This window comes from Alosa sapidissima, chromosome 21, assembly GCF_018492685.1.
Source record: "Alosa sapidissima isolate fAloSap1 chromosome 21, fAloSap1.pri, whole genome shotgun sequence".
Taxonomy (NCBI): Eukaryota; Metazoa; Chordata; class Actinopteri; order Clupeiformes; family Clupeidae; genus Alosa; species Alosa sapidissima.
In genome coordinates this window covers 21,296,193-21,324,184 of record NC_055977.1, presented here as the reverse complement: position 1 = coordinate 21,324,184, position 27,992 = coordinate 21,296,193, and the positions used below count along the sequence as shown (strand labels likewise).

Below are 27,992 nucleotides of genomic sequence, written 5' to 3'. Positions count from 1 at the left end.
TAAACAGGGTGTGTAAAGGAAAGCTGTCTAGTTCACAGAGGATGGAATTTAACATTGATTTAACACCTGAAATATACAATAGTTCAACTCGCACTTTTGGAGATGACTTCGCAGAGAGTCTGGCCTAGATCCATTGGCAAACGTTTATTTCCTGGTTGGTGGATGCTTGTCTGAAGTTTGAAATCATTGGAGTTCAATCACTAACGTTTTGTAATGACGTATGTTAACCACGGGGGACACAATGATAACGATAGGCTTGCAACTTTAACGTAATCGCTCTCAGGAATGCCCTCTGTTCGCTGGTTGGTTCGGAGACAAGTTGCCGAAGTAAACAAATTGAATGAGAGCTATTCCAGACAGTGTACTGTAGAGAAAAGAAATTAAGCGGAAGTACGCAGGCGGAGGCCAGGCTAATGATTGCTGCCCTCATTGTGAATAATTGGAAATAGGGTGGTTGACGTGAGTGTTCTGAGTGTCAAACATAACTAAGTGTCCCGCCCACATACACTCACTCACAATACAGCCTTGGATGCAAAAGCTAAATGTTTGACATTCTAAATATCAATAGTACCTGTAGTCTGAGAAAATAAATTCTGGCTTTAAGGACAACAGTAGTATGAATGTCTTTATCATTATAAGTAATTGCAATAATTTAATCTGATTGTAATATGTCAATACATTGTTGAATTTGTCTTTTAACAGATATAAAAGAGAACACAGTTCTCACACCCTTACCCTAAACAGTTACAGTTTTTCTTGATCGTTTTGATACCTGTGTCCACTGACATCACATTCTCAAAACAGTTAACACCCGTGTCTGAACAAAAGCACTCTGGACAAAATGACACATTTTGCTTGCAAAAGGCTGTTACTCTCTCAAAACACTTAAAACATGCAGCAAAATGCAAATCTTGCCTTCAAACACTACAACTTGTTGCCAATTCAAAAACACTCTTTAATCAATCATTATACACTGGACTCTTTTGATCCCGTGAGGGAAATTTGGTCTCTCTAAAGTCCCCAAACTATTGGTTTCCCCGTGCTAAACAAAAGGAAAACATCTTTTCACAGGTGGTATAGATTCCTTGCATAAGTCTGAATCTATGATACACCTGTGTGAAACTCCTTTGCACAATTCTTCAATCAGCAATCATTTATTATGCCATGAGAGATGCCATGTCTGTTCTGTGTTGCTATTTGCAAGTATGGATCTAATGCACATTTAGAGTACTGTATTGTAAGTACTGTATTGCCTATTTGGTGAAGAAAACAGTACAAAAGGTGTTTACTATAGGTCTATTTTGATGAAAAACTACAAGTTCTAGTTCAATGAAATTTGTTTTGTCTAGGTGCTTTCTGTATGTCTTACATGTCAATGACAGTTACATCTTGGGAGGAATGAATAAATTAATATAAATTAAAATAAATTACTTTTAATGCAGGTTCTCCGTAAAGTAGGCTAAGTTAAATTAAGCCTAATTCACCAACATAATAAACCTTAGGACTATCTAACGCAAAGCTATCTATTCCTATCAATGACCAACAAAATGAAGGTAAACCTTAGTGGTAAGGCATCTTTCCCCGCTGTCAGGCAACAAAATCGCTGGAGACAGACGCCTGTCTCAAAAATAGGTTGATGTTATTTATAAAACCGACTCAGACATCGTGCCAGCCGGTGTGCCAGTTTCAGTGGCAGAGAGCATTTATTATGTTAATCAACCTAGAGGCATCCACTCGTTACGGCCTCTGATAATTTGTCCCGCCTACTTGGTAGAGATGCCCAATAGGTCGTATACATTTCATATGATTTACAATGGTTTTCGTGACGTATGTAGGCTACTTGGATCACCCGAACAGAGGCCAGACAGTAAAAGAAAGAGCCTGCCTTCAAAAGCAAACCCGCAAACTAGGCCCAAGTCTTACACATTTGTTCAAAAAGTGGGATTTGAGATATTTTATCACAATAAACACTAGGCTACATTATTTTACAGTCTGAACCATTTTGGACTTTCAAAATAACGTAGGTCCCAGCTTACACTACAAATGCCGAATACGTGGCCTACGCTTAGTGTAATAACTTAATTCCAGGAAGAACGAAATCATAACCGTTTTCTTTGAACCACCAATTGATGACGAATTATCCAGAGACAAAACGGTGACCTGCTTTGTAGAGACGAGATAAGTGAAATGCACAAAAATGTGTCTCCACGAGGTGGTAGTATTACGATGTGTTCAGAAGTCAGTGCCAATGTCTTGTAGAGTAGGCCTAAGCTACACCTCATTTACCAAAAAACTAGTTGCAATTGTTGTGCACTGTAAGGCTAAATCTACAATATCATGAAAGATGAACATTTTACACATTGATTACAGTAAAGTGAAGTCTTCCAATGCTAAAAGAGTAAAGGTCCAAAATGAATGCAGGTATGTTTATTACAATATTAATGAAGTGCCTCTGGGTGTATCTTTGGGGATTTTCTAGATAAACTAGAGATGATTCTGGAGAAAAAGCCCTTGTGAGCGTTCTTCTCTGATGAAGCGATGGTGATAGTCTTGTCACTGGAGGAAACTGGTGCACCACAAGGTAAGCACTCTGCACATAGGACAGCTACAAAACACAAAAGTTATGATCACTTTATACATTTTCCCAGTCATCCTGTAGTTTTTGTAATTTTGTATGCAAAATCAGAGTTGCTATAAACAATGACCAATGTCTTACCTGGATCAACATGAGCCGATGTCGGATTCTGATCCACGTTGATGGACTGCTCCTTTCTACTACTGCCTGACTTTGATTTCTGATAAATTAGCATATGCAATAAAATGGCTTAAAAAATGGAAAAGGGGCAATTGTAAATTCTAATTATGTTTGGAGAAGCTTAAAACATCTACAATGTGAGTTATGGGAGGAGCACTACATAAATGTATGCTTTTCTACAACATATAACTCGAATCTAAACAAAACCGTAATTATAGTATCAATTAAATATATTTTACCTTGATATGAAAAAAGGCCTTGATTTTTGATAGTTTTGGTAGGAAACTAAGTGTCCGCTTCTTGGTCTTCTCTTCCTTTAGATTTGGCGAAATAGTGGTTTGCATGAATTCACGTGTTAGGGATGTGACCAGAGACTTCTCAAAACAAGGATCCTCTGACATCATCACATTCAGGAGAATGTCTTTACTGCCAAACTCATGCATGAGATCATTGTAAACGGCTCTAAATACTTTTTTAATGCACGTCACGTCATATAGACAGGCCATACTTTTCGCTATGCCCAATGCAGCATCAATTTCTGTAATTACCCTGTTAATTAGCACTCTACATATGTCTAACATATCATCAGAAAGTGACTCTTGATCATTCAACTTAGAAAGTAGTCGAATGATTAATACAGTAACCAGGCTGGTGTAATCATCTGAGGTGGAATCCACTGGGTTCAGTGAAGGATAAGGGGAACCCATTACAATATCCTTGCTTACTGAAATCTGCGTGGGATCACCTGAGCAAGGTCTGCCAAAGAGATGCTGTGGTACCGGCTGCTGGTCCGTTTGCCCCTTTAAATCCCCTGTTGTTTGCAGAGTCGGGGCTAGCATGTTCATGACATCCCTCGTCATGACTGTGGTAAGAACTTGTAATGTGCTGTGCAGTATTTGTGAAGGAGATCTCAAGGCACCTTGGGGTACTATTTCAGATAAGGAATGTAGGAAACTGGGGCAAGATGCAGAGGATGAAGCATGTTGGAAAACTCCTTCCACATCCATATTCCAAGGTGATGGAATGTTGAAGCAAGGAAGGAACAAATGCTTCACTGTCTCCTCAGCATAAACCTGCACAATCTGTCTGACAATATTTTTTGGGGGGAATTTGCCACTCTGTCCCATGCTCAAAAGTAGAGAATCAGAAGCAGACTTTGTGGCAGCCATTCCTTTTTGGTCCTTAAAGCAAAGATGGTGAATCAGGTTAGCAAGATTGTGCGAGAGTGAGCTCAGTCTCTCATCACACAGCAATCTCTCCAGCCTTTCCCCCACTGAGGTAAGATCCTGAGTGAGTGAGAGCGAACAATCCTCATTCTGCACATTCAGCTCAGCAGAGATGGTGTTTACAATGTTGACGATTGATTCATGAGACATAGGAGAGGGCTCATTTTCAGCCATGTCACCCATGTCAATATAAAGATGGTGCACAGGAGGTGCTTCAGCAGGTGTCTCACTAAGGCTGAGGACTGCACCAGGTAAGACCTCAGAGCTCAGTGTTGATAGTTTGCTTTTGGAAGCAGTGGATGAGGAGGAATTAGCCCTTTGTGGTTCTTTCATTAACTGGACATCCTCCTCTCCAATGTTGTCTATCATTGCATTGACTATACCTCTTATCATTTGGTGGTCCTCATCTAAATCAACAGACTGTGCAAGTTCCTCCAGAATAAAACCAAACGCCTTGTTAATAGCTTCTTTGTCTTCATCCTCAGATTTGGGTTGTGTGTGGCGGTACTTGGAAAATATTTTTTTCAGTTTTCTCTTGAAGCTTTGGAATGTTTTGCAAGTGTTGGACCAAATTGTCTCAATAGCATCTTCAGATGTTTGAGAGATGCTATGTGAAGGTTGTATATCCATATCAGTGCAGTCTTTCATATCATATGAGCTTTCTGGAGTTTCTGAGGCTGTGGCTTCCAAAAGTTTCTGCACCACATCACTCACTTGTTTGACTAAATCAGAAGCAGCATTCTGTGCCTCCAGGGAAGAAATGTGTGGGTCTGCCTGTGAATCTAGAGAGTATGTTAAAGTCCTGACAGCGAGCAATAAAACATCACTCACAAGCTTTTCAGCTTTACTTTGAAACTCATCCTCTGAGAGTTTCTGGCTAAGCTTTGTAGGTGATGGGACTGTTTCGTCAGTGTAATCCTCATCGCCAAGTTTTTGAACAGGTGACTCAGCAAAATAAGCTTCAAGTTGCAGAATTATATTTTGGTCTTCAGTTGAGACAGCAGGTGATATATCACACTCTGCATTTTCACCCATCATCTCATCTTTATATAATGTGAAAACCTTGATCAGAATATCTTTGGTGGTGTCCTTGGGATCGACCAGTGGGTGGATGTTGTGCTCCTCCGAAGGGGGATGCTCAACCTCACTGATGGAACTTTGCCCGTCTGTAGGTTCCTTCACTAGTTGTTCATATGAGCGGATTCCCTTAAAGGATATTTGACCAAAAAACTCTTCCATCTTGTTCAGCAAATGTTGATGCAGTTTTGAAACTGTAGAGAAGAAATTCCCCTTATGTGGCTTGTCCTTCATAGAATGCAGAGACTCAACACAACTCTGCAGGTCAGTCACGAACTGATCTGCCATTATTGACGCAGCAGAATCTACATCTACATTAGGTCTGTCTTGCTCAAATGCTTCAGTGTCAGAAGCCTCTCTTTCCACCGGAAGGAAAAAGAAGGAGCTCACTTGAACCCTTTCTGGCAAATAATGTTGATTCAGTGTGCCACTAGCATTATGGCTTCTTACTGTTTTAAGTACGGCTTCGCTTACAGCCCTAAGAGCATTTGTTTGAAACCTTTCGCTAGACATTTTTTGAAGACATGCCAGGGAAGAAGACTTTCTGGATGTTGAATCAGAGGTCCTTGTGACATTCTCAAACGAGTTCTTGTTGGATTGGTCACTGCTGCTCTCTAAGGTCATTGAAGAGGTTGAAGAGATCAGATCATCCAGTTGGAAAATGACATTTTCCACAAACGTGTCAGCCGATGTGCTTAAGGATAAAGATGGTTCCTCTGACTCCTTAGACCAGAAAGGGGTAAGGATCCCTTTCAAGGCTTCTTTCGTGCATTCATCAATCTGAGTCTGGTTCAAATTAAATTCACCTAAAGCCACCCACCCACTATGTGTGCCATCACTATGTGTCTTTCTGAGAAATGGCCTGGTATGGGGCTGAAGCTGCTCGCTGCAAGTACTGGTTGGTTGAACACCAGAGTACTGAGGGTTCTGAGCAGAAAAAGCATCCGTCACCTGCAGGGCCTCTATTTTTTCGATATCAGGGATTGACATGCTTTTGTGCCACAGAATCAGTGGGTTCTTGAAAAACACCCCGATCTTTCGTTGGACTTTGTTGTAAAGCCCTTTGGCCGCTTCAACAGTCTGATTTTTAAAAGTAATTGGTACCACAGAGGACTCACCGAATTGGGTGTCACTTGCTGTTTCCTCATTTGTAAGTGATTCTCTTGCACATTCAGTGGATTCTATTATAGATGTAATCTCCTCCACAAATGCATCGACGATCATAGAACCAACAGAGTGAACTGGATGAGGAGAACAGCTAGAGAAAAGATCCTTGTCTTCCATAATGATGTTACTCTTAAGAACAGACCCAGATGGAAAACAAGGTCCAGCTGAAGACGTGGAATGCACTACTTTGACCTTTTCAGTGAGAACATCACTGATAGCCTTCTTTGCCTTTGTGCGGAATTGGTCACTTGAGAGCCTGTCCAATGCAATGCTTGAACCTTGACCTGAATTCTGGCCAAGCTTTTCTTTCTCAGAAACGTTGAGCTCACCAAGGTCATTGGTACCAAGAGTACCAAGAGCAAGGATATCCTTAGAAGAAACACTTTGGCAAGCCAGCATTTTAACAGCCCTCTTCATAGTTGCAAGTAGTTTTTTAGTAGGATGGGTTTTGTCATTTCCATCCAAACATGTTTCCATTTCCTGTATGATGGTAGTCATTGCCTCTGCAGTAGTTGAAACCAAAATGGAATTGTTTTCAATGTCTTCGACAAGGGAAGAAGTCTGTTTTTTTGAGGGCTTGTGTTGTTGAGCCATATATGTTTTCAACTTCAAAGAAATATTTTTCATTAGTTCAATACTCTTGATCTTTTGAAGTGAAAGTGCAAATCTTGATGAGCTTTGCAAGTCTGGGCTGGTCTCGTTAAAGGTTGAGTCTATAGCTTGTGTGACTTCTGTCACAATGGCGTCAATCCATTCTTCAGAATCTGGAGTTAAACCAGCTTCAGTCAATTTGGTAAGACTCCTCTGGACATTGCGCAGGATATGGTCCTTTGTGATTCCATGCTGGGGTAATGAAGTAGTTTGCAGGGAGGTGCTGGACCTTCAGAAAATTACAATAGTTGGGAGTTAGCCCATAACATTCTCTACAAGCTCAAAGGTTTTATTTACATATCCCATTACACAGTCCAGATGCACAAGCAAGCACATACATTACATTCACAAACGTACAGCCATCACCTCTGTCAATCTGCCAGGCCATTGGCATTGGCACAACATACCTCTTTCCAGAAGAACTGCGTGAGCTCATGAGTGGCTCATCACAGGATCTTAGAGATGACCTGCTACCTGCTTTAGAGATGACCTTGGTAAGGACCCCCTTTTTAAGTTTGATGACATCCAGATCATCTTCAATGTAGATTATTGATGGGTTTTTTGGCCTAGTGCCGATGACGTTTACATAGCCATGGCTCTCATCTGGTGCCATCAAAAACTCTGGGTCCTCTCCTAGCCTTCTGGCAAGGCTTGGCATGATGACTTTAAGTGCACTCAAAGTAACATGTTTAGCTACGATCAAGCACACTTCAAGAAAATGTGCCTTTGTCACCTGTTTTGAATGGGGAGAAACCATTTGATTTTGTCTCAACACTGCAACACAACATTTCTGATCAGGAAAAAATCACTCAGCAATTAAGACCAATTGTACTTACAGGGTTGATCATAGCATCAGAAAATGAATCCCATTCCCTTCAGAACAAAACATTGAAATTGATTACTAACAGTTACTGTGGCTTTAAAGCACCTGTTAGAGCAAGATCCTGGGACTGATATAAAATCTATATATGTACTACACTGTGAGTCACTTAGATAAAAGCACATTTGTGAAATAAATTAAATAATGATACTCTACTGACATGGCTATCTAAAATGGTACAGTATATGCCAAAGGGAAATTCATTGTGGACCCAAGGAGAGCTACTTACTCTTTACTGAGATCCGTAATGTAGTCACGCAATGGCAACATCTCCATCTGGATCCTGGAAGTGGACAGCTGATGGACGCCCATGTGAGCCTCTGCTGATATGGGCTCTGTGGAGGCTGGCTGAACTGCAGATGGAGAAGCTGAATAACATGACAAAAGATTAACAAATGTTGTTAGACATTTTAATTGTTAAGTTATGATGGAACTGTTTCTGCACTACAATGGTACTGTTACCATACTGCACATAGATGTATATACATATCTGTCTATATTGTTTATACTAAATATCCATATTTATTGTCTACACTGCACATAGCTGTACATGTTGTTCATACTACATAGCCATATTTATAGTCTGTTCTTATAAGGTTACTGCTAATACACTGCACATATTTATATTTAATTTATATTACTGTAAACCACCTTCTGCAAACCAACCATACTACTATCTACACACTTTGTATATCAACATTGCACTTTTCTGCTTTTTTGCACTTCTGGTTAGACGCAAACTGCATTTCGTTGTCTTGTTGTCTTTGACAATAAAGTTGAGTCTAATCTAATCTAATGGATGGGGAAAGGGAAATCTAACCATCAGTTGTGATGCTTCTCTCCTCCGGTGCAGTTCTATCCTCATGAGAATCCATTCTTTTCTAGAAAACAATATATGTCTTATTTTAAACATGCACTGCCTTTAAAGCTACAGCAAGCCAGAATTATAAAGGCAAGTTAGCCTGGCGAGCCAGACCCACATTAAAATAAGGTCTGGGCACTCACTGTTCGCAGTGCTCAGTCCGAGGGGCGGGAAAATCAGTTGCCTTTCAAATTCCCTCTGCACACAATAGGACGCAATAGGATATTTGTTTTCAAGTAGCAGGGAATTCAAGCCAAACCGTTGCAACTCTGCCATCAATCATTATGTTAAGCCCACCAAACACGATTTCAATGACCTGATTAAGTTTCGATTTCTGGAGCTCACAAGCCAACGGAGAGTTAGCTAGACTAGCCCTGGCAGCAAATGTAGCCTAATTTGCTGCCGCTAGGGGCGCGTCTAGATTTCTACGCTAAAGGCAAGTAGATACTGTATGTGTTATAATCTTAAAATTCATTTTAATATAGTAAGTTCAAGAGCATAATATGCCCTTTGTCAAGGCTGTATACCCTATGTCCACCACAACAGACTTCAGGAACAACGTAGAAATACAAAAGCTATTCCAAGGTAGGTTTTTCACACCAAAACTCTTGAACTACGATTACATTTTCAGATGAATGTCTGAAATGTTTTATATGGGATGTATTTTTATAAATATTTTACAGTAATTGAGTAAGAACAGAGTAGAGTGGATGAATTTTGCATGTGACATATAGACCAGCAATTGGCTACACAAATGATGAATGAATTTGGCACCAGAGTTAGATATGACAGTTATAGACAGTATGGACAATTGGAATATTTGACCTGTTCTCTGATGTTAGGTAACTGTCTGGTCTTTGTCTAATACATGGCTAGATGCTATATGACTTAAATTAACTGAACTGATATGGATTTTGGTTTGGTTACTAAATAGCCTAGTATCAATTGCATTTAATTAAAAAGCTAGTTGCCGTAAGTTGTTCTACATACCTTGTCGTTTGAAATATCATCCCATTTTATCATAGGCTGTGGGTTAATCAGCTCTGGTTGCTTGCATTGTGGACTAATGAACTGAAGCTGAACTGAAATGGACTTCTTCTATAAGGCATTGTATGATGTCATATTTGTGGCTTTGTGACATCAACATACAGCTTACGTGCATGATGTCATAGAGTCCCGAAGCCATGACGTAGCGTTGCCAAGGCAGCAATTTCACTGGATCTAAACAAATCAATCTAACCATTGAAATCGCCATAGCGGTGGCTTTCTTAAAAAATTGGAAGACTACGCTAGACCATCAGATCAAATTGCTGAACAAACAGCGTACCAAAATGGTAAGTATATTTTGCCCCACAATATGTTCTCACTTTTGTTTAACCTGCTATAAATTACAGCATATTGTAACAGGAGTGAAAGGGCATTCTTGTAACCCAGGTAAACTAGGAAGTAGCGTTGCTGCGGTCGAGGGATCGAGAAATAGGCAAGTCAGCATCTGCAGTCATGAATAACTTGCCAGTCAACATTTCTTTTGCAATTAATAGAATCTGTAGCATGCAAATCAAACCAGCTATTAGCCTAACTGAAATAAAACCATGATGTCCTATGTGATGGGCTATCTATCTATCTTTTAATTACAAAAGCCAAGGGAACTTTATCAGGATGCATATCCTGAGTCCATTCAATAACTGGCCTTTAAAAATAAAAATCTGCCTGCCTCTATGGGATTTTAACATAGGGGGTTCCTTACTTATGCCCCCCTGTATTTTAAGGAATAACATTTATTAATTTACGATACCTGGTTCATTCACAAAGAATATTGGTGTGTTTAAAGGTTGGATTTTTTCCTCATTTTTTAATTGAGGCATTAAGATCAATTTCCAACAGATGATTTATTGTATTCCTCTGGTTGTCTTAACTTATGCAGTTGATGGTTTTATAAAGACACCCATACACCAATAAATAGTTCATGTAGACTGTCACACAATGGTAAGTGGAGCATTGGCCACAGCGTTCTTTGCGTAGGGATGTGTAGCCTACACAAGGATGTGTAACCTTGTGTAACTTTGTGTAACTTGGGAATTACAACAGAAAGGAACACGTTTCAGCTAATCAAAATCAATGACTGGAACTGTCAGTTTCAGAGCTATTATTACCACACTGATAATGATTTTGCTTTTTATTTGCAGCCTACGTTATGCACTGTGGAACGCTCTGCGGATGGACAGCTGTGGAATCCGCAAAGGTCAAGAAGGCTTTTGTTACGAGGGCTGGAGGTTCCAAAACATCCATGAAGCTGGGGTAATTTTCTCTTATTTTAAATTATTTCCAATTGTGGTGAGCATTATTGGTGGGCTTTTTATAAAGGGTAGGCCTCTATTGCACTAAAATTATTCAACCTTTATACAGTTAACATCAAACTGTGTAGCTACGAAAGCTACAAAATCACATTGTCATAGAAATGATAGAGGCGAAATTTCCACTAGGTTTTATGAAGATATTTTACAGATGGGCTGAAGATACATCAAAAGTAAAAAAAATGACATGGCCAAAATGATTAATTCACCAACAATATTTGTTGTATGGTGTATACCAGCGATCACCAAATGGCGGACCGCGATCCGAGTCCGGACCGTGACGTGATCCCAGACCATATAGCCTAATTTAGATTTTCACGTAAGATTTCAAAGCTGCGCTAAATGTTTCGTTGTTTAGGATAACAGCATTTACTTCAGGAGCGTCAGGAACCATAATTTCGCTTGCTGCTACTCAGCCAGTGAAATCTGTGAATTCTGATAAAGTCGAGTCAGTGAGTAAAGTAGCCTACTATGGGGAAGAGACTGATAGCCTGAAACGAGCGAGGAGAGGAGAAACAATCAGATGGATATCTAAGTTAACGATAAGTAAGTTATTTTCAAATCATCGATTGCTCAAAGAGGAGTAAGCTAGACAGCGAGAATAGAGCTTTATATAACGATACGGGGGCAATACCACGCAAAACTGTTACGTCTGTAACGCCAACTAGGCTAAATATGGATGTGACAGTTTTGCGCAGAATTGCCCTGGTCTGGACCTCTTCTATTCTGAGACAGGCGATTTTTCAAAGCGCCAATTTGAAGCACCTCTACTAGACAAAGCATATTGAGCAAGCATAGGGTAGGTTAGGCCCATTCAACAGTGAACTGAGACCACAGAATATTTTACGATTTAAGAAGGCAATATGATTGATCCACCACAATCTAGCTAAGCCGACATGCATTCACTGCCCAACAGAGTGATGTTCCTGGGTTTCCAGGATTTCGGGTCAACATAAAAAAAACTAAAAAAATTAAATTAAACTTGCTGATTAATGGGTTCAAGGAACCAGCCTTGTCTCAGCTCAAATTTTATTTTAAGTTCACGTTAAGATCTTTAAAATAGCCAAGGCTACTCAGTTTTTCTCCCCAATCACTCTTATCTTGCCTTATTTCTCCTCATTTCGAATGTTGCCTTTTAGGCTACTTATTTTATTTCGCATTAAACATTAGGTCTAGGCCTACAATCTTCTTGAATTTCCCCTTGGGGATCAATAAAGTATCTATCTATCTATCTATCTATCTATCTACAACTAGGCTCCATCCATCCATCCTAATATTATATATACACAGTGGCGATTCTAGACATTTTTAACAAGGGTGGCACTAGTGAGGCACTGATTCAAGGGTGGCATGAGGCAAAACATCCAGATAAACAGAAACAGGCTCAAGATGTGAAATTAGCACAAATACATTAGGGAAACCAGATGCAAACACCATACTCATAAATTGAAGGACAAAAACGCACGAATACCTTACTTTCACATAAAATGTCTTTGTATTTGTATCATGTAATTTCATCTTCCTGAATCTCAATATTATGATCACAACAAGTCTGGGCAAATTATTAATTACATTTTCACGTGGGGTAACTTGTAGCAGGGCAACCATAACCGGTTCCATGTCTTCCGATTAGATGATTAATCATCAGTTTCTTGAGAACTTTAAAGTTCTCAAGAAACTTGAGGTTGGTATGAAGGAGTGTATTGTGGATGTGTGCAAACATTGTGCACGTTGCACATGGTGCAACTTCTTGCAGGTCTTTGTATTTGAATACAATTTAATACAAACATATTAAAGTTAATTATCTAAGTTGTCTGTCATTGGGCTATGCTGTTCTAAAACAAATTCCATCATGGGGACATTAAAATATAATCAATTTTATTATATTACTGTAAATGAAGATATACAAAATATACTCATCCAAGACATTTCCCCCACTCATATCCCTCCACCCCTCTGGCTCCGCCCCTGTGTATATATTATACATACATACATATACATAGCCTAAACATTATGATGCTCCGGACCTTTGCTTGAGGAAATTTTCCGTAACGACCTCGCTGAAGATTAATTGAATACCCCTGGTGTATACTGTATTTTGTTTTTGTTCTTGACAATTGTCAGTGTCTCTTGAGTGATCAGAGCTAAATGTTTTGGGCTAATTTAGATGTAATATTGAGTCATTGTCTTTGATTTACCGGATTGACCCTAAAGCACTCCTTGTTTACAAATCACTTAAAGGACAAATCCGGTATGAATTGATCCATAGCTCTTGTTGGAAATCACTGTGTGCTGTTCATAGGAAAAAGAAAATGTGGCACAGCCAATTCTGAGTTATGGACAGGGAAGTATAGCCCAGAGCCGTATAGAAGTACTTTTGGTATTCCTGACATAATGCAGGGTAGCCGCGGGGTCTTAAAAGTCTTTAAACGGTCTTAAATGTCATGTTCCTTAATTAAGGTCTGAAAAAGTCTTAAATTCCGTTGCCAAAGTCTTAATTTTTTAAACGAAGGTTTGCATTGTGAAAAGCACAAGTCCAACTCCTCCAAAGTTGACGCCAACGCCGATTCAAACAACCGCTCTTCGTTTGCCATAGCCACCTTCCTTGTTGTTCACTGTCGCAGGACTGTCGCCATCCTGTTAAGCCCGCCTTAAGACTCTCTAACAAAATAGAGCGCTGTGATTGGATGACGTCCACGGCGTCAGCCAATAGAAATCCCTATGGTTTGATACTAGACGTACAGGCTGAGCAAATTAATTTGCCGCCGCTAGGGTGTGTCTAGATTTCTAGGCTAGGAAAAAACAACAACAATGTGAAAATTCAACAGGGGGTTGATTAACGTCAGAGATCGTCTAATTTAGTGTTGCATGGTGCACCGATACTACAAAAGTGTCGCAATAGCTATTAGCAGTTGTCACAATACCTAACACAATACCCTTCAATGAGACTGAGTGACATGTTCCAGCAATACTCATCACTTAAACCTCACTGATCACAGGAGAAATGTTCCTGTTGAAACCCACTATCAGAACTAAACAAGGCAACGCTGCATTTAGTTGTTATGCGTTCTGACTATGGAGCCAGCTCCCAGATGACAAAAAAAATTGCCCAAATTACTTTTTTGACATCAGGACTCTGAACTAAACTATTTTCAGATGCCCATTTTTTTTTACACTGAATAGGCTTAGTCCAACCAAAACAAGGTTTTGCCTAGTGGTAAGCTGGATAGGGGTTAATCCTAGCCTGACAATACAGTTTACTCACTAGATGAGGTGAGGGAATTCAACAAACTTGTTTAAGCTTGACAAATATATCAATACAATCTGTTTTTCAATTTGGCAACATATAGCAAATGTGAGTGGTAGCTATCACATCCCCCATTCTGTGTTTAAGTGATTAATAAGGTGTGTCTGATCTTTGTGCTGTATCAAAATTCCCACAGTTATGAAAGCAGACAGTCAAACAAATGTCTTACTTTGTATTTTTGAGTGGCTCACAAACTAACAATGTTCTATTTTCTGCTCTTCTCTCCCTCCTCCCTTTGGTTGGTTCCACCACCAGGATAAAAGACGCAGATTGACCAGCCCACGCTTTCATCCACCATTGTACACAGTATGGCACGCTTTGGCACAAGTTCAGTTTGTTTATGTTATTGTTTATTAGTTCATTTCTCCATGTTGTATGATTTATAGATAGACTTAAATTGTCATTGTGCAGTTGGTCCGTACAATGCAATTTGCTTGTGCAGCTTTTAAAAATAATACTCACATACACACTCACACACACAAAAAAATAAAAAATAAGAATACACATTATAAAAAGAACATATCAAGGCATTAACATGCTTCCATTGCTTGAAGTCCATTTTAAATTGCAACTGTGCAAGCTCCCATTGCTTAAAGTCCATTTTTAAAGTACAACTGTTTTGCTTTGTTTTATAAAATAAAAGTTTGAAATGCTATGGAGTGCCCTATTTTTTGACCCTCAAACTGATATCTCAATTGTAACTCCTACTTCTCAACAGTTTCTCATTGCAATGTCTCCTCATTTGCTCTATTATTTCTCCTAAGGAGAAACAAGTTGTAAATGAGACTACACTCAAACATATAAGAGATCTCCCGTATTTCTCCTGCTTCTCAAACTAATATCTCTTATGTAACTCCATCTGCTCTATTATTTCTCCTAAGGAGAAACAAGTTGTAAGTGAGACTACACTCAAACATATAAGAGATCTCCTGTATTTCTCCTGATTCTCAAACTAATATCTCTTATGTGACTCCTACTTGTCTTATTGCTATGTGTCTCATCTTTTGCTTGTTTTATTTCTCCTAAGGCAAAATTAGGAGAAATAATTGTGACACAAGTAATACTTAAATGATCCTTAAAAGAGAATCACCATTTTGCCTCCTTAGCAACAGAAGGGATACAAATGAGAAGCAAAAGTTTCCTCTGGGAGTGTGTTCAGCATTTGAATGTACGTGTGTTCAGTTGGTTTTAACAAACTGCAGCAAGAAATGCAGCCGTCTGCTATGTGGCAATATCAATTTACTTTAAATAAATAAAGTGTAGGCCTTATCCAATAAACTGTCATAGCCTACTCATAACCAAGAGGCATTATTTAGATAGTGTGTTTTAGAACTAAACAGGCCGTTGTTAGAAATAAGTAGTTCATGAACATCCATTCTTGCCGTTTGTCTACGATAGAGTAGAGGTAGTGATGAGGATGATAAATCTGTCGACGTGGGTTCAATACCCGTGAGTCACTATACAAGGAATTTTTATTAGGCTTATGCAATAACAAAACATATTTGAAATTTGACTTCAAAACTTTAAAAAGTTCTTTAGCAACAATGATTGCTGAGTAACTAAGACACGTAACACAGGTTTTGTTAAATTACAGCAGTAGGCTACAGAGAATACAGCAGTGTTGCTCCTTATCAGCGCAGCAGCAAACTTTCGAATCCAGCAAAACCCTTCGGTGACGTTCGAATCGAGTCCCATCACTAAAAGATGACAGAATGGAGTATTTGACCCTGTCTTGCAGCCAGAGACCGTTCACAATTTCTCCTCCTGATCTCTCTAACTCGAAGTGGTAGGCCCTAAATAGCCTAACTTGTGGAGGGGTCGGTGATCAAAGGGATGGTTTGTGTCAATCTGTAGGCTATGCTATAGCATTACAGTCTGTCTTTGTTCAGATTCAACCAATTTTTGGTGGTAGGCCTAATTTTAAAGTCTGAAGACGTGTTTCCAGTTACGGCCATGAATCGAACTCTCCTTATTCAGCAATAACTCAAACTGAGAATGCCTCCAGATCTTAAATGAAAGCTTAGGTCATCAAGAACAAACTCTGAAAGTTTCATGCTTCTTTCATAAAAAGCAAGATCGTTGAGCTTAACAGCCCCACTACAAAGCGGTAAAAATTGGTTTTCCATTCTATGTCTGCTATGCAGTCAGTGATTGAGCAGGAATTCGTCACGTAGGGAATTTGAAAGACAACTAATTATCCGGCCCCTCGGACTGAGCACTGCGAATGGTGAGTCCCTAACAAAACACACCAGAGAGGTAGCTCACTCCTCCCTTCAGTATTCCCTGAGAAACTACATAGCGTTCCAGGCTGTTTTGTTTGTGGGATTTTCTTGATTTTTATTTTGACTTACATTTTACATGATTTTCATATTGACTTACATTTACCTTTAATGTCATTACATTGTAGGGCAGGGGTTCCCAACCTTAAACATTGGCGACCCCAATCATTCATTCATTTATGAGAGAGCGCATCTCCTCTCTGCGGTAACATTCAGTTGAGAGCGGTATTTTGCCCAAATGTCCTAGTAAACTTTTTTTTTTTTTTAAGGCCTAAAATCTTTTTTGGCCCACCACCACCCCCCCTCTTCGGAGGACAACTTTTACAATTCAAATACAATTGTTCTACCTCAACCATTTATGTGACCCTGGAATCGTATCATATAGCACCATGTGAATTGAAACATAAAACACATGAAACGCAATAAGGTAACGTAGACAAGTGAGACAGATAGACAGACAGATAGACAGACAAACAGACAGACAGACATACACGCATACAGACAGTGGGACAGGACGATGACAGAGCTGACAGGATGGGACTCAGTTCTTTGTAATTGAATAGAAAGGTCTGTGAGTGGTCATGATCGGGTCATGGTAAAGGGCTTTGGTAACATGCTATGTTTGGGTGTTGCTAGTGTGTCTATATGTAAAGTGGTGAATGTAGGGGGGAAAGGAGGAAATAAGGTTAAATAAAATAAATAAATTTAGTTTAATTAATCAATTGATTAATTAATCAACCAATCAATTCAATCAAGCAAATAAACAGGTAGATAAAGACAGAGAAGGGGGCAAGGAAAGGGGGGGGGAGAGCTTGGGGTTATGGTTTTGTTGAATTTGAAAATGATAGAGAGGGAGACCAGGTGTTTTCAATGTCCTAGTAAACTAATTTGTTTGTTTGTTTGACTAACTCGCGCCTGGTTGTTTTGCTACTTTATTTGGGATGTTGATCAAGCATATTACCCATGATGATCTCAAAAATAAAATGATTTCTTTTTTTACATAGCTAGATTGTAACGAAGGATCCGATTAGTTTTTCATATTTTTTTTAATTTAATGTATATGTTTATGTAATGTACTGGTCAGTTAACATTCAGTTGAGAGCGGTATTTTGCCCTAATGTCCTAGCAAACTAATTTGTTTGTATGACTAACTCGCCTGGTTGTTTTGCTACTTTGTTTGGAACGTTGATCAAGCATTATTACCCATGATGATCTCATGCGGGATGCCTACGTTCATTTTTACATAGCTAGATTGTAATGAAGGATCCGATTAGTTACTTAACTTGGATATCGTGGGGTTTTTCATAATTCTTTTTATTTCATGTATACGTATGTTTATGTAATGTACTGGTCAATTGTAAGATACCGAATAACTCAGCGGATCCCATTTGAATTTCAGGTGACCCCACGAGGTCCCGACCCAAAGGTTGTGAAACGATGTTGTAGGGTATAGTGTGTAGGTCAAATTGAGTGCCTCTCACTTTAAGAACGTTAGAGTAATCAGGATTCATTCTCAGGGTTTTAGGCTAGTGGAAAAGTGCATAGGAAAAGAGTATGTGGATGCAATTCACCATGCGAGTGAGATATTTCACCACGAGCAACGGTGGAAAGCTGTGTGCAGACTATACAAATTATTACCTTTCAGTGGCACTGCCTCCCACAGCCTCCCCGTAGATATGCCCCCAGGACATTAATTGCATTTAATTAAAAAGCTAGCTGCTGAAAATTGTTTCACATACCTTTTGGTTTGAAATATCATCCCATTTCATCATAGGCTGTAGACTTATCAGTGCTGGTTGCTTGCTATTGTAGCCTAATGAACTGAAACTGAACTGAAATGTACTTCTTATAAGGCACTAGGCCTATGATGTCACATTTGTGGCTTTGTGACATCAGCAGCATACAGTAGTTACATGATGTCATTAAACAGGGTGTGTAAAGGAAAGCTGTCTAGTTCACAGAGGATGGAATTTAACATTGATTTAACACCTGAAATATACAATAGTTCAACTCGCCACTTTTGGAGATGACTTCGCAGAGAGTCTGGCCTAGATCCATTGGCAAACGTTTATTTCCTGGTTGGTGGATGCTTGTCTGAAGTTTGAAATCATTGGAGTTCAATCACTAACGTTTTGTAATGACGTATGTTAACCACGGGGGACACAATGATAACGATAGGCTTGCAACTTTAACGTAATCGCTCTCAGGAACGCCCTCTGTTCGCTGGTTGGTTCGGAGACAAGTTGCCGAAGTAAACAAATTGAATGAGAGCTATTCCAGACAGTGTACTGTAGAGAAAAGAAATTAAGCGGAAGTACGCAGGCGGAGGCCAGGCTAATGATTGCTGCCCTCATTGTGAATAATTGGAAATAGGGTGGTTGACGTGAGTGTTCTGAGTGTCAAACATAACTAAGTGTCCCCCCCACATACACTCACTCACTCACAATACAGCCTTGGATGCAAAAGCTAAATGTTTGACATTCTAAATATCAATAGTACCTGTAGTCTGAGAAAATAAATTCTGGCTTTAAGGACAACAGTAGTATGAATGTCTTTATCATTATAAGTAATTGCAATAATTTAATCTGATTGTAATATGTCAATACATTGTTGAATTTGTCTTTTAACAGATATAAAAGAGAACACAGTTCTCACACCCTTACAGTTGCCCTTACCCTAAACAGTTACAGTTTTTCTTGATCGTTTTGATACCTGTGTCCACTGACATCACATTCTCAAAACAGTTAACACCCGTGTCTGAACAAAAGCACTCTGGACAAAATGACACATTTTGCTTGCAAAAGGCTGTTACTCTCTCAAAACACTTAAAACATGCAGCAAAATGCAAATCTTGCCTTCAAACACTACAACTTGTTGCCAATTCAAAAACACTCTTTAATCAATCATTATACACTGGACTCTTTTGATCCCGTGAGGGAAATTTGGTCTCTCTAAAGTCCCCAAACTATTGGTTTCCCCGTGCTAAACAAAAGGAAAACATCTTTTCACAGGTGGTATAGATTCCTTGCATAAGTCTGAATCTATGATACACCTGTGTGAAACTCCTTTGCACAATTCTTCAATCAGCAATCATTTATTATGCCATGAGAGATGCCATGTCTGTTCTGTGTTGCTATTTGCAAGTATGGATCTAATGCACATTTAGAGTACTGTATTGTAAGTACTGTATTGCCTATTTGGTGAAGAAAACAGTACAAAAGGTGTTTACTATAGGTCTATTTTGATGAAAAACTACAAGTTCTAGTTCAATGAAATTTGTTTTGTCTAGGTGCTTTCTGTATGTCTTACATGTCAATGACAGTTACATCTTGGGAGGAATGAATAAATTAATATAAATTAAAATAAATTACTTTTAATGCAGGTTCTCCGTAAAGTAGGCTAAGTTAAATTAAGCCTAATTCACCAACATAATAAACCTTAGGACTATCTAACGCAAAGCTATCTATTCCTATCAATGACCAACAAAATGAAGGTAAACCTTAGTGGTAAGGCATCTTTCCCCGCTGTCAGGCAACAAAATCGCTGGAGACAGACGCCTGTCTCAAAAATAGGTTGATGTTATTTATAAAACCGACTCAGACATCGTGCCAGCCGGTGTGCCAGTTTCAGTGGCAGAGAGCATTTATTATGTTAATCAACCTAGAGGCATCCACTCGTTACGGCCTCTGATAATTTGTCCCGCCTACTTGGTAGAGATGCCCAATAGGTCGTATACATTTCATATGATTTACAATGGTTTTCGTGACGTATGTAGGCTACTTGGATCACCCGAACAGAGGCCAGACAGTAAAAGAAAGAGCCTGCCTTCAAAAGCAAACCCGCAAACTAGGCCCAAGTCTTGCACATTTGTTCAAAAAGTGGGATTTGAGATATTTTATCACAATAAACACTAGGCTACATTATTTTACAGTCTGAACCATTTTGGACTTTCAAAATAACGTAGGTCCCAGCTTACACTACAAATGCCGAATACGTGGCCTACGCTTAGTGTAATAACTTAATTCCAGGAAGAACGAAATCATAACCGTTTTCTTTGAACCACCAATTGATGACGAATTATCCAGAGACAAAACGGTGACCTGCTTTGTAGAGACGAGATAAGTGAAATGCACAAAAATGTGTCTCCACGAGGTGGTAGTATTACGATGTGTTCAGAAGTCAGTGCCAATGTCTTGTAGAGTAGGCCTAAGCTACACCTCATTTACCAAAAAACTAGTTGCAATTGTTGTGCACTGTAAGGCTAAATCTACAATATCATGAAAGATGAACATTTTACACATTGATTACAGTAAAGTGAAGTCTTCCAATGCTAAAAGAGTAAAGGTCCAAAATGAATGCAGGTATGTTTATTACAATATTAATGAAGTGCCTCTGGGTGTATCTTTGGGGATTTTCTAGATAAACTAGAGATGATTCTGGAGAAAAAGCCCTTGTGAGCGTTCTTCTCTGATGAAGCGATGGTGATAGTCTTGTCACTGGAGGAAACTGGTGCACCACAAGGTAAGCACTCTGCACATAGGACAGCTACAAAACACAAAAGTTATGATCACTTTATACATTTTCCCAGTCATCCTGTAGTTTTTGTAATTTTGTATGCAAAATCAGAGTTGCTATAAACAATGACCAATGTCTTACCTGGATCAACATGAGCCGATGTCGGATTCTGATCCACGTTGATGGACTGCTCCTTTCTACTACTGCCTGACTTTGATTTCTGATAAATTAGCATATGCAATAAAATGGCTTAAAAAATGGAAAAGGGGCAATTGTAAATTCTAATTATGTTTGGAGAAGCTTAAAACATCTACAATGTGAGTTATGGGAGGAGCACTACATAAATGTATGCTTTTCTACAACATATAACTCGAATCTAAACAAAACCGTAATTATAGTATCAATTAAATATATTTTACCTTGATATGAAAAAAGGCCTTGATTTTTGATAGTTTTGGTAGGAAACTAAGTGTCCGCTTCTTGGTCTTCTCTTCCTTTAGATTTGGCGAAATAGTGGTTTGCATGAATTCACGTGTTAGGGATGTGACCAGAGACTCAAAACAAGGATCCTCTGACATCATCGCATTCAGGAGAATGTCCTTACTGCCAAACTCATGCATGAGATCATTGTAAACGGCTCTAAATACTTTTTTAATGCTCACGTCATATAGACAGGCCATACTTTTCGCTATGCCCAAGGCAGCATCAATTTCTGTAATTACCCTGTTAATTAGCACTCTACATATGTCTAACATATCATCAGAAAGTGACTCTTGATCATTCAACTTAGAAAGTAGTCGAATGACTAATACAGTAACCAGGCTGGTGTAAGTAATCATCTGAGGTGGAATCCACTGGGTTCAGTGAAGGATAAGGGGAACCCATTACAATATCCTTGCTTACTGAAATCTGCGTGGGATCACCTGAGCAAGATCTGCCAAAGAGATGCTGTGGTACCGGCTGCTGGTCCGTTTGCCCCTCTAAATCCCCTGTTGTTTGCAGAGTCGGGGCTAGCATGTTCATGACATCCCTCGTCATGACTGTGGTAAGAACTTGTAATGTGGTCTGCAGTATTTGTGAAGGAGATCTCAAGGCACCTTGGGGTACTATTTCAGATAAGGAATGTAGGAAACTGGGGCAAGATGCAGAGGATGAAGCATGTTGGAAAACTCCTTCCACATTCATATTCCAAGGTGATGGAATGTTGAAGCAAGGAAGGAACAAATGCTTCACTGTCTCCTCAGCATAAACCTGCACAATCTGTCTGACAATATTTTTTGGGGGGGGGATTTGCCACTCTGTCCCATGCTCAAAAGTAGAGAATCAGAAGCAGACTTTGTGGCAGCCATTCCTTTTTGGTCCTTAAAGCAAAGATGGTGAATCAGGTTAGCAAGATTGTGCAAGAGTGAGCTCAGTCTCTCATCACACTCTCTCCAGCCTTTCCCCCACTGAGGTAAGATCCTGAGTGAGTGAGAGCGAACAATCCTCATTCTGCACATCCAGCTCAGCAGAGATGGTGTTTACAATGTTGACGATTGATTCATGAGACATAGGAGAGGGCTCATTTTCAGCCATGTCATCCATGTCAATATGAAGATGGTGCACAGAAGGTGCTTCAGCAGGTGTCTCACTAAGGCTGAGGACTGCACCAGGTAAGACCTCAGAGCTCAGTGTTGATAGTTTGCTTTTGGAAGCAGTGGATGAGGAGGAATTCGCCCTTTGTGGTTCTTTCATTAACTGGACATCCTCCTCTCCAATGTTGTCTATCATTGCATTGACTATACCTCTTATCATTTGGTGGTCCTCATCCAAATCAACAGACTGTGCAAGTTCCTCCAGAATAAAACCAAATGCCTTGTTAATAGCTTCTTTGTCTTCGTCCTCAGCTTTGGGTTGTGTGTGGCGGTACTTGGAAAATATTTTTTTCAGTTTTCTCTTGAAGCTTTGGAATGTTTTTTTCAAGTGTTGGACCAAATTGTCTCAATAGCATCTTCAGATATTTGTGAGATGCTATGTGAAGGTTGTATATCCATATCAGTGCAGTCTTTCATATCATATGAGCTTTCTGGAGTGTCTGAGGCTGTGGCTTCCAAAAGTTTCTGCACCACATCAGTCACTTGTGTGACTAAATCAGAAGCAGCATTCTGTGCCTCCAGGGAAGAAATTTGTCCTGACAGAGAGCAATAAAACATCACTCACAAGCTTTTCAGCTTTACTTTGAAACTCATCCTCTGAGAGTTTCTGGCTAAGCTTTGTAGGTGAAGGGGCTGTTTCGTCAGTGTAATCCTCGCCAAGTTTTTGAACAGGTGACCCAGCAAAATAAGCTTCATGTTGCAGAATTATATTTTGGTCTTCAGTTGAGACAGCAGGTGATATATCACACTCTGCATTTTCACTCATCATCTCATCTTTATATAATGTGAATACCTTGATCAGAATATCTTTGGTGGTGTCCTTGGGATCGACCAGTGGGTGGATGTTGTGCTCCTCCGAAGGGGGATGCTCAACCTCACTGATGGAACTTTGCTCGTCTGTAGGTTCCTTCACTAGTTGTTTATATGAGCGGATTCCCTTGAAAGATATTTGACCAAAAAACCTCTTCCATCTTGTTCAGCAAATGTTGATGCAGTTTTGAAGCTGTAGAGAAGAAATTCCCCTTATGTGGCTTGTCCTTCATAGAATGCAAAAACTCAACACAACTCTGCAGGTCAGTCACAAACTGATCTGCCATTATTGACGCAGCAGAATCTACATCTACATTAGGTCTGTTTTGCTCAAATGCTTCAGTGTCAGAAGCCTCTCTTTCCACCGGAAGGAAAAAGAAGGAGCTCACTTGAATCCTTTCGGGCAAATAATGTTGATCCAGTGTGCCACTAGCATTATGGCTTCTTACTGTTTTAAGTACGGCTTCGCTTACAGCCCTAAGAGCATTTGTTTGAAACCCTTTGATAGACATTTTTTGAAGACATGCCAGGGAAGAAGACTTTCTGGATGTTGAATCAGAGGCCCTTGTGACATTCTCAAACAAGTTCTTGTTGGATTGGTCACTGCTGCTCTCTAAGGTCATTAAAGAGGTTGAAGAGATCAGATCATCCAGTTGGAAAATGACATTTTCCACAAACGTGTCAGCCGATGTGCTTAAGAATAAAGATGGTTCCTCTGACTCAGACAAGAAGGTGGTAAGGATCCCTTTCAAGGCTTCTTTCGTGCATTCATCAATCTGAGTCTGGGTCAAATTAAATTCACCTAAAGCCACACTATGTGTGCCATCACTATGTGTCTTTCTGAGAAATGGCCTGGTATGGGGCTGAAGCTGCTCGCTGCAAGTACTGGTTGGTTGAACACCAGAGTACTGACGGTTCTGAGCAGGAAAAGCATGCTTTTGCGCCACAGAATCAGTGGGTTCTTGAAAAACTCCCCAATCTTTCGTTGGACTTTGTTGTAAAGCCCTTTGGCTGCTTCAACAGTCTGATTTTTTAGAGTAATTGGTACCGCCGAGGGCTCACCGAATTGGGTGTCACTAGCTGTTTCCTCATTTGTAAGTGATTCTCTTGCACATTCAGTGGATTCTATTATAGATGTAATCTCCTCCACAAATGCGTCGACGATCACAGAACCAACAGAGTGAACTGGATGAGGAGGGCAGCTAGAGGAAAGATCCTTGTCTTCCATAATGATGTTACTCTCTGGAAAACAAGGTCCAGCTGAAGACGTGGAATGCACTAGTTTGACCTTTTCAGTGAGAACATCACTGATAGCCTTCTTTGCCTTTGCGCGGAATTGGTCACTTGAGAGCCTGAATGTAATGCCTGAACCTTGACCTGAATTCTGGCCAAGCTTTTCTTTCTTAGAAACGTTGAGCTCACCAAGGTCATCGGTATCATGAGTACCAAAAGCAGGGATATCCTTCGAAGAAACACTTTGGCAAGCCAGCATTTTAACAGCCCTCTTCATAGTCGTAAGTAGTTTTTTAGTAGGATGGGTTCTGTCAATTCCATCCAAAAATCTTTCCATTTCCTGTATGATGGTAGTCATTGCCTCTGCAGTAGTTGAAACCAAAATGGAATTGTTTTCAATGTCTTCCACAAGAGAAGAAGGCTGTTTTTTAGAGGGTTTGTGTTGTTGAGATATATATGTTTTCAACTTCAAAGAAATATCTTTCATCAGTTCAATACTTTTGATCTTTTGATCTTTTGAAGTGAAAGTGCAAATCTTGATGAGTTTTGCAAGTCTGGCCTGGTCTTGGAAAAGGTGGAATGTATTGTTTGTGTGACTTCTGTCACAATGGCGTCAATCCATTCTTCTGAATCTGGAGTCAAGCCAGCATCATTCAATTTGGTAAGACTCCTCTGGACATTGTGCAGGATATGTTCCTTTGTGATTCCATGCTGGGGCAATGAAGTAATTTGCAGGAAGGTGCTGGACCTTAAGAAAATCACAATAGTTGGGTTTAGCCCATAACATTCTCTACAAGCTCAAAGGCTTTATTTACATATCCCATTACACAGTCCAGATGTACAAGCAAGCACATACATTACATTCACAAACTTACAGCCACCACCTCTGTCAATCTGCCATGCCATTGGCATTATGGGTGGGCGATATATATCGTCTGCGATAATATCGTGATTGTTGTTTTAACTATGTGCAAATTGACATTATTGAGTATTTAAATTACTTATGGGGAAAAAAACACTCGAAATCACGCAATGAAGACTCATACATTCCCAGGAGGTAGGCTATGCGGGAGAAGTGCAGCAGAGCAAGTGTCACGTGATCACTAGTGGGTCACAACGTTGTCCCACGCAGCCTAATGTTTATTTTGTGCAGCAAGAGTAGCCTACTTGGGATTTTATGTGGCTACTTTTGTTCAAGTAGCATTGATGAGACAGTCACGTTTTTTCCTACACGGTATTATATGTAGAGAAAATATTAGCCTTTGAGTATTTTAATAGTCAGTTGTAAACAAATAACTATTCTCATGTAACTCTTTTACAAATGGACTGAAGTTCGCTGTAAATATCTACGTTTACCGATTATGCTAACCGTTAGCATCTCTATGGGATTTCTCATTTACATTAGCCATAAGCTAACGCATTAGTTTCTATTCTGTAACTTGGAATGCTAGCCTACGTGATTGCTCTAAAACAAAACATAGAAGGAAATAACTGAGATGTAGGCTACTCTGTTGGTCTGCTCTTAGTTTTACATTGAATCCTATGTAAAGGTTTGAAAGGAACTTCAGCTTCAGACTTTCTCTTGGGAAACTGTTAGGCCTATTCATCTTCTCTAATGTAGCTGGCTAGACCATGTCATTGCCACACACACAAGTGGGGGCAGAATTGGAAATGTGTCATAGAGTGACAATGCATTGGTTGATTTGGTTAAAAAGTCACAGGTTAGGTTATTGATTATTATTGTAATAATGCTATTCATAAATAATGAGCTGTAAAGTAACTCAGACTTTAACAAAAACAATTTTTTAAAGGATATCGACTAATTATCGTTATCGTCAAAATCACAAAAAATATTGAGATATAATTTTTTGTCCATATCGCCGACCCCTAATTGGCATAACATACCTCTTTCCAGAAGAACTGTGTGAGCTCATGAGTGGCTAATCACAGGATCTTAGAGATGACCTGCTACCTGCTTTAGGGATGACCTTGGTAAGGACCCCCTTATTAAGTTCGATAACATCCTGATCATCTTCAATGTAGGTTATTGATGGATTTTTTGGCCTAGTACCGATGACATTTACATAGCCATGGCTCTCGTCTGGTGTCATCAAAAATTCTGGGTCCTCTCCTATCCACCTGGCAAGGCTTGGCATGATGACTTTAAGTGCACTCAAAGTAACATGTTTAGCTACGATCAAGCACACTTCAAGAAAACGTGCCTTTGTCACCTGTTTTGAAGGGGAGAAACCATTAGATTTTGTCTCAACACTGCAACACAGAATTTCTGATCAGGAAAATTCACTCAGCAATTAAGACTAATTATACTTACAGGGTTGATCATAGCATCAGAAAATGAATCCCATTCTCTTCAGAACAAAACATTGAAATTGATTACCAACTGCTACTGTGGCTGTAAAGCACCTGTTAGAGCAAGATCCTGGGACTGATATAAACTGAGAGGGCACACCCATAGGCATGACTTTGTCATTTAAATAATACAAAACAGTCAAGTTGCAGTCAAGTCTATATTTGCAGTAATTTAGGGGAGTAAATGTGAGGGGAAGAATTTGGGTGAGCCAGATAGCAAGTCCAATATGTTTAGGGAAAAATATTTTTGTTACTAAAATAATCGTGATCTCAATATTGATCAAAATAATCGTGATTATCATTTTGGCCATAATCGTGCAGCCCTAGGGAAGAGTAAATAGCGCCTAATTATGTATTCCGCGGTATGTACAAAACTGCTCCGAACGTCTATTCTGCGCCTAAATACTTCCTCCTTGTAAAAGCAGAGGTTAATCCAAATTGCAGTTCAATGCGTCAATAAGAGAACCTTTCAAAGACAACAAAATCGCTATTTAGATCACCAGTTTTGTAAGTCTTTGTACTATCAAAAGCAACATTAACTTTCGTTGTCCTTTCGAATATCTTACTTTAACTTTCACGTCATTCACTTAAACTTTCCTACTTGCTAGATTTGACCAATCTTCCATAGCCTACGTGCACAAGTAGTTTAAGTAGAACTACTGATCTTCATTATCTCCCTGCTTGTTGACATTTTATCATGTATGGTATTATTTCATGATTGCTAAACGTTTGATTCTTTTTAATGTTGTCATCAGTTAACTTCATTCAACTGCGCTTGTAGGCGCTGACATTCAGTTGTGGACGTTCGTAAATTGCGTTTATGGGCGGAGAAAGGCACAGTTTACACTAAGGATTGAACGATTGATAAATAC

The 27,992-nt window shown here is 39.5% G+C and overlaps 2 protein-coding genes and 1 long non-coding RNA gene across 8 annotated transcripts in view; 1 reads left to right on the top strand and 2 right to left on the bottom strand.

Moving 5' to 3' along the window:
* The first annotated feature begins 20 nt into the window (after positions 1–20).
* Positions 21–21,138, top strand: LOC121695638. The gene is made up of 3 exons (XR_006026128.1): positions 21–154; positions 2,480–2,581; positions 20,978–21,138. It is a non-coding gene; the product is annotated as an uncharacterized LOC121695638 (long non-coding RNA).
* On the bottom strand, positions 2,413–26,727 carry LOC121695635. Of its 6 annotated transcripts, none has more exons than XM_042076652.1 (9): positions 18,298–18,371; positions 8,762–8,816; positions 8,577–8,637; positions 7,986–8,124; positions 7,713–7,749; positions 7,284–7,609; positions 2,995–7,105; positions 2,717–2,795; positions 2,413–2,605 (listed from the first exon to the last, which is right to left on the bottom strand). In XM_042076652.1, exons 3-9 carry the CDS (start codon positions 8,629–8,631, stop codon positions 2,439–2,441), a joined length of 4,914 nt encoding a protein of 1,637 aa, XP_041932586.1. In that variant the 5' UTR covers positions 8,632–8,637; positions 8,762–8,816; positions 18,298–18,371; the 3' UTR covers positions 2,413–2,438. The 6 variants fall into 6 exon arrangements, 5 of the variants coding, with proteins under 5 accessions (XP_041932586.1, XP_041932585.1, XP_041932583.1 ...); XM_042076651.1 differs by lacking the exon at positions 18,298–18,371 and adding an exon at positions 9,609–9,751; XR_006026126.1 differs by lacking the exon at positions 8,762–8,816 and having other exon boundaries at positions 2,717–2,824; positions 18,298–18,380.
* The window catches only part of prdm1b (PR domain containing 1b, with ZNF domain), a 38,944-nt gene continuing 25,676 nt past the window's right edge, over positions 14,725–27,992 (bottom strand). The window contains exons 8-9 of the transcript XR_006026127.1: positions 15,370–15,380; positions 14,725–14,736 (exon numbers count right to left, since the gene is read on the bottom strand). The gene's annotated coding sequence lies outside the window, so the exon portion shown is untranslated. The remainder of the gene's footprint in view (positions 14,737–15,369; positions 15,381–27,992) is intronic.

What these genes read in the sequence shown, in the direction of transcription:
- LOC121695635 (XM_042076649.1), bottom strand. Translation starts at nt 18,330, where the DNA reads ATGATGAAATGGGATGATATTTCAAACCAAAAG. An exon ending in ATTACGGATCTCAGTAAAGA is followed by an intron (nt 7,750 to 7,985) that starts GTAAGTAGCTCT and finishes TTTGTTCTGAAG; the next exon opens with GGAATGGGATTCATTTTCTG. An exon ending in AGGCCTTTTTTCATATCAAG is followed by an intron (nt 2,796 to 2,994) that starts GTAAAATATATT and finishes CTAATTTATCAG; the next exon opens with AAATCAAAGTCAGGCAGTAG.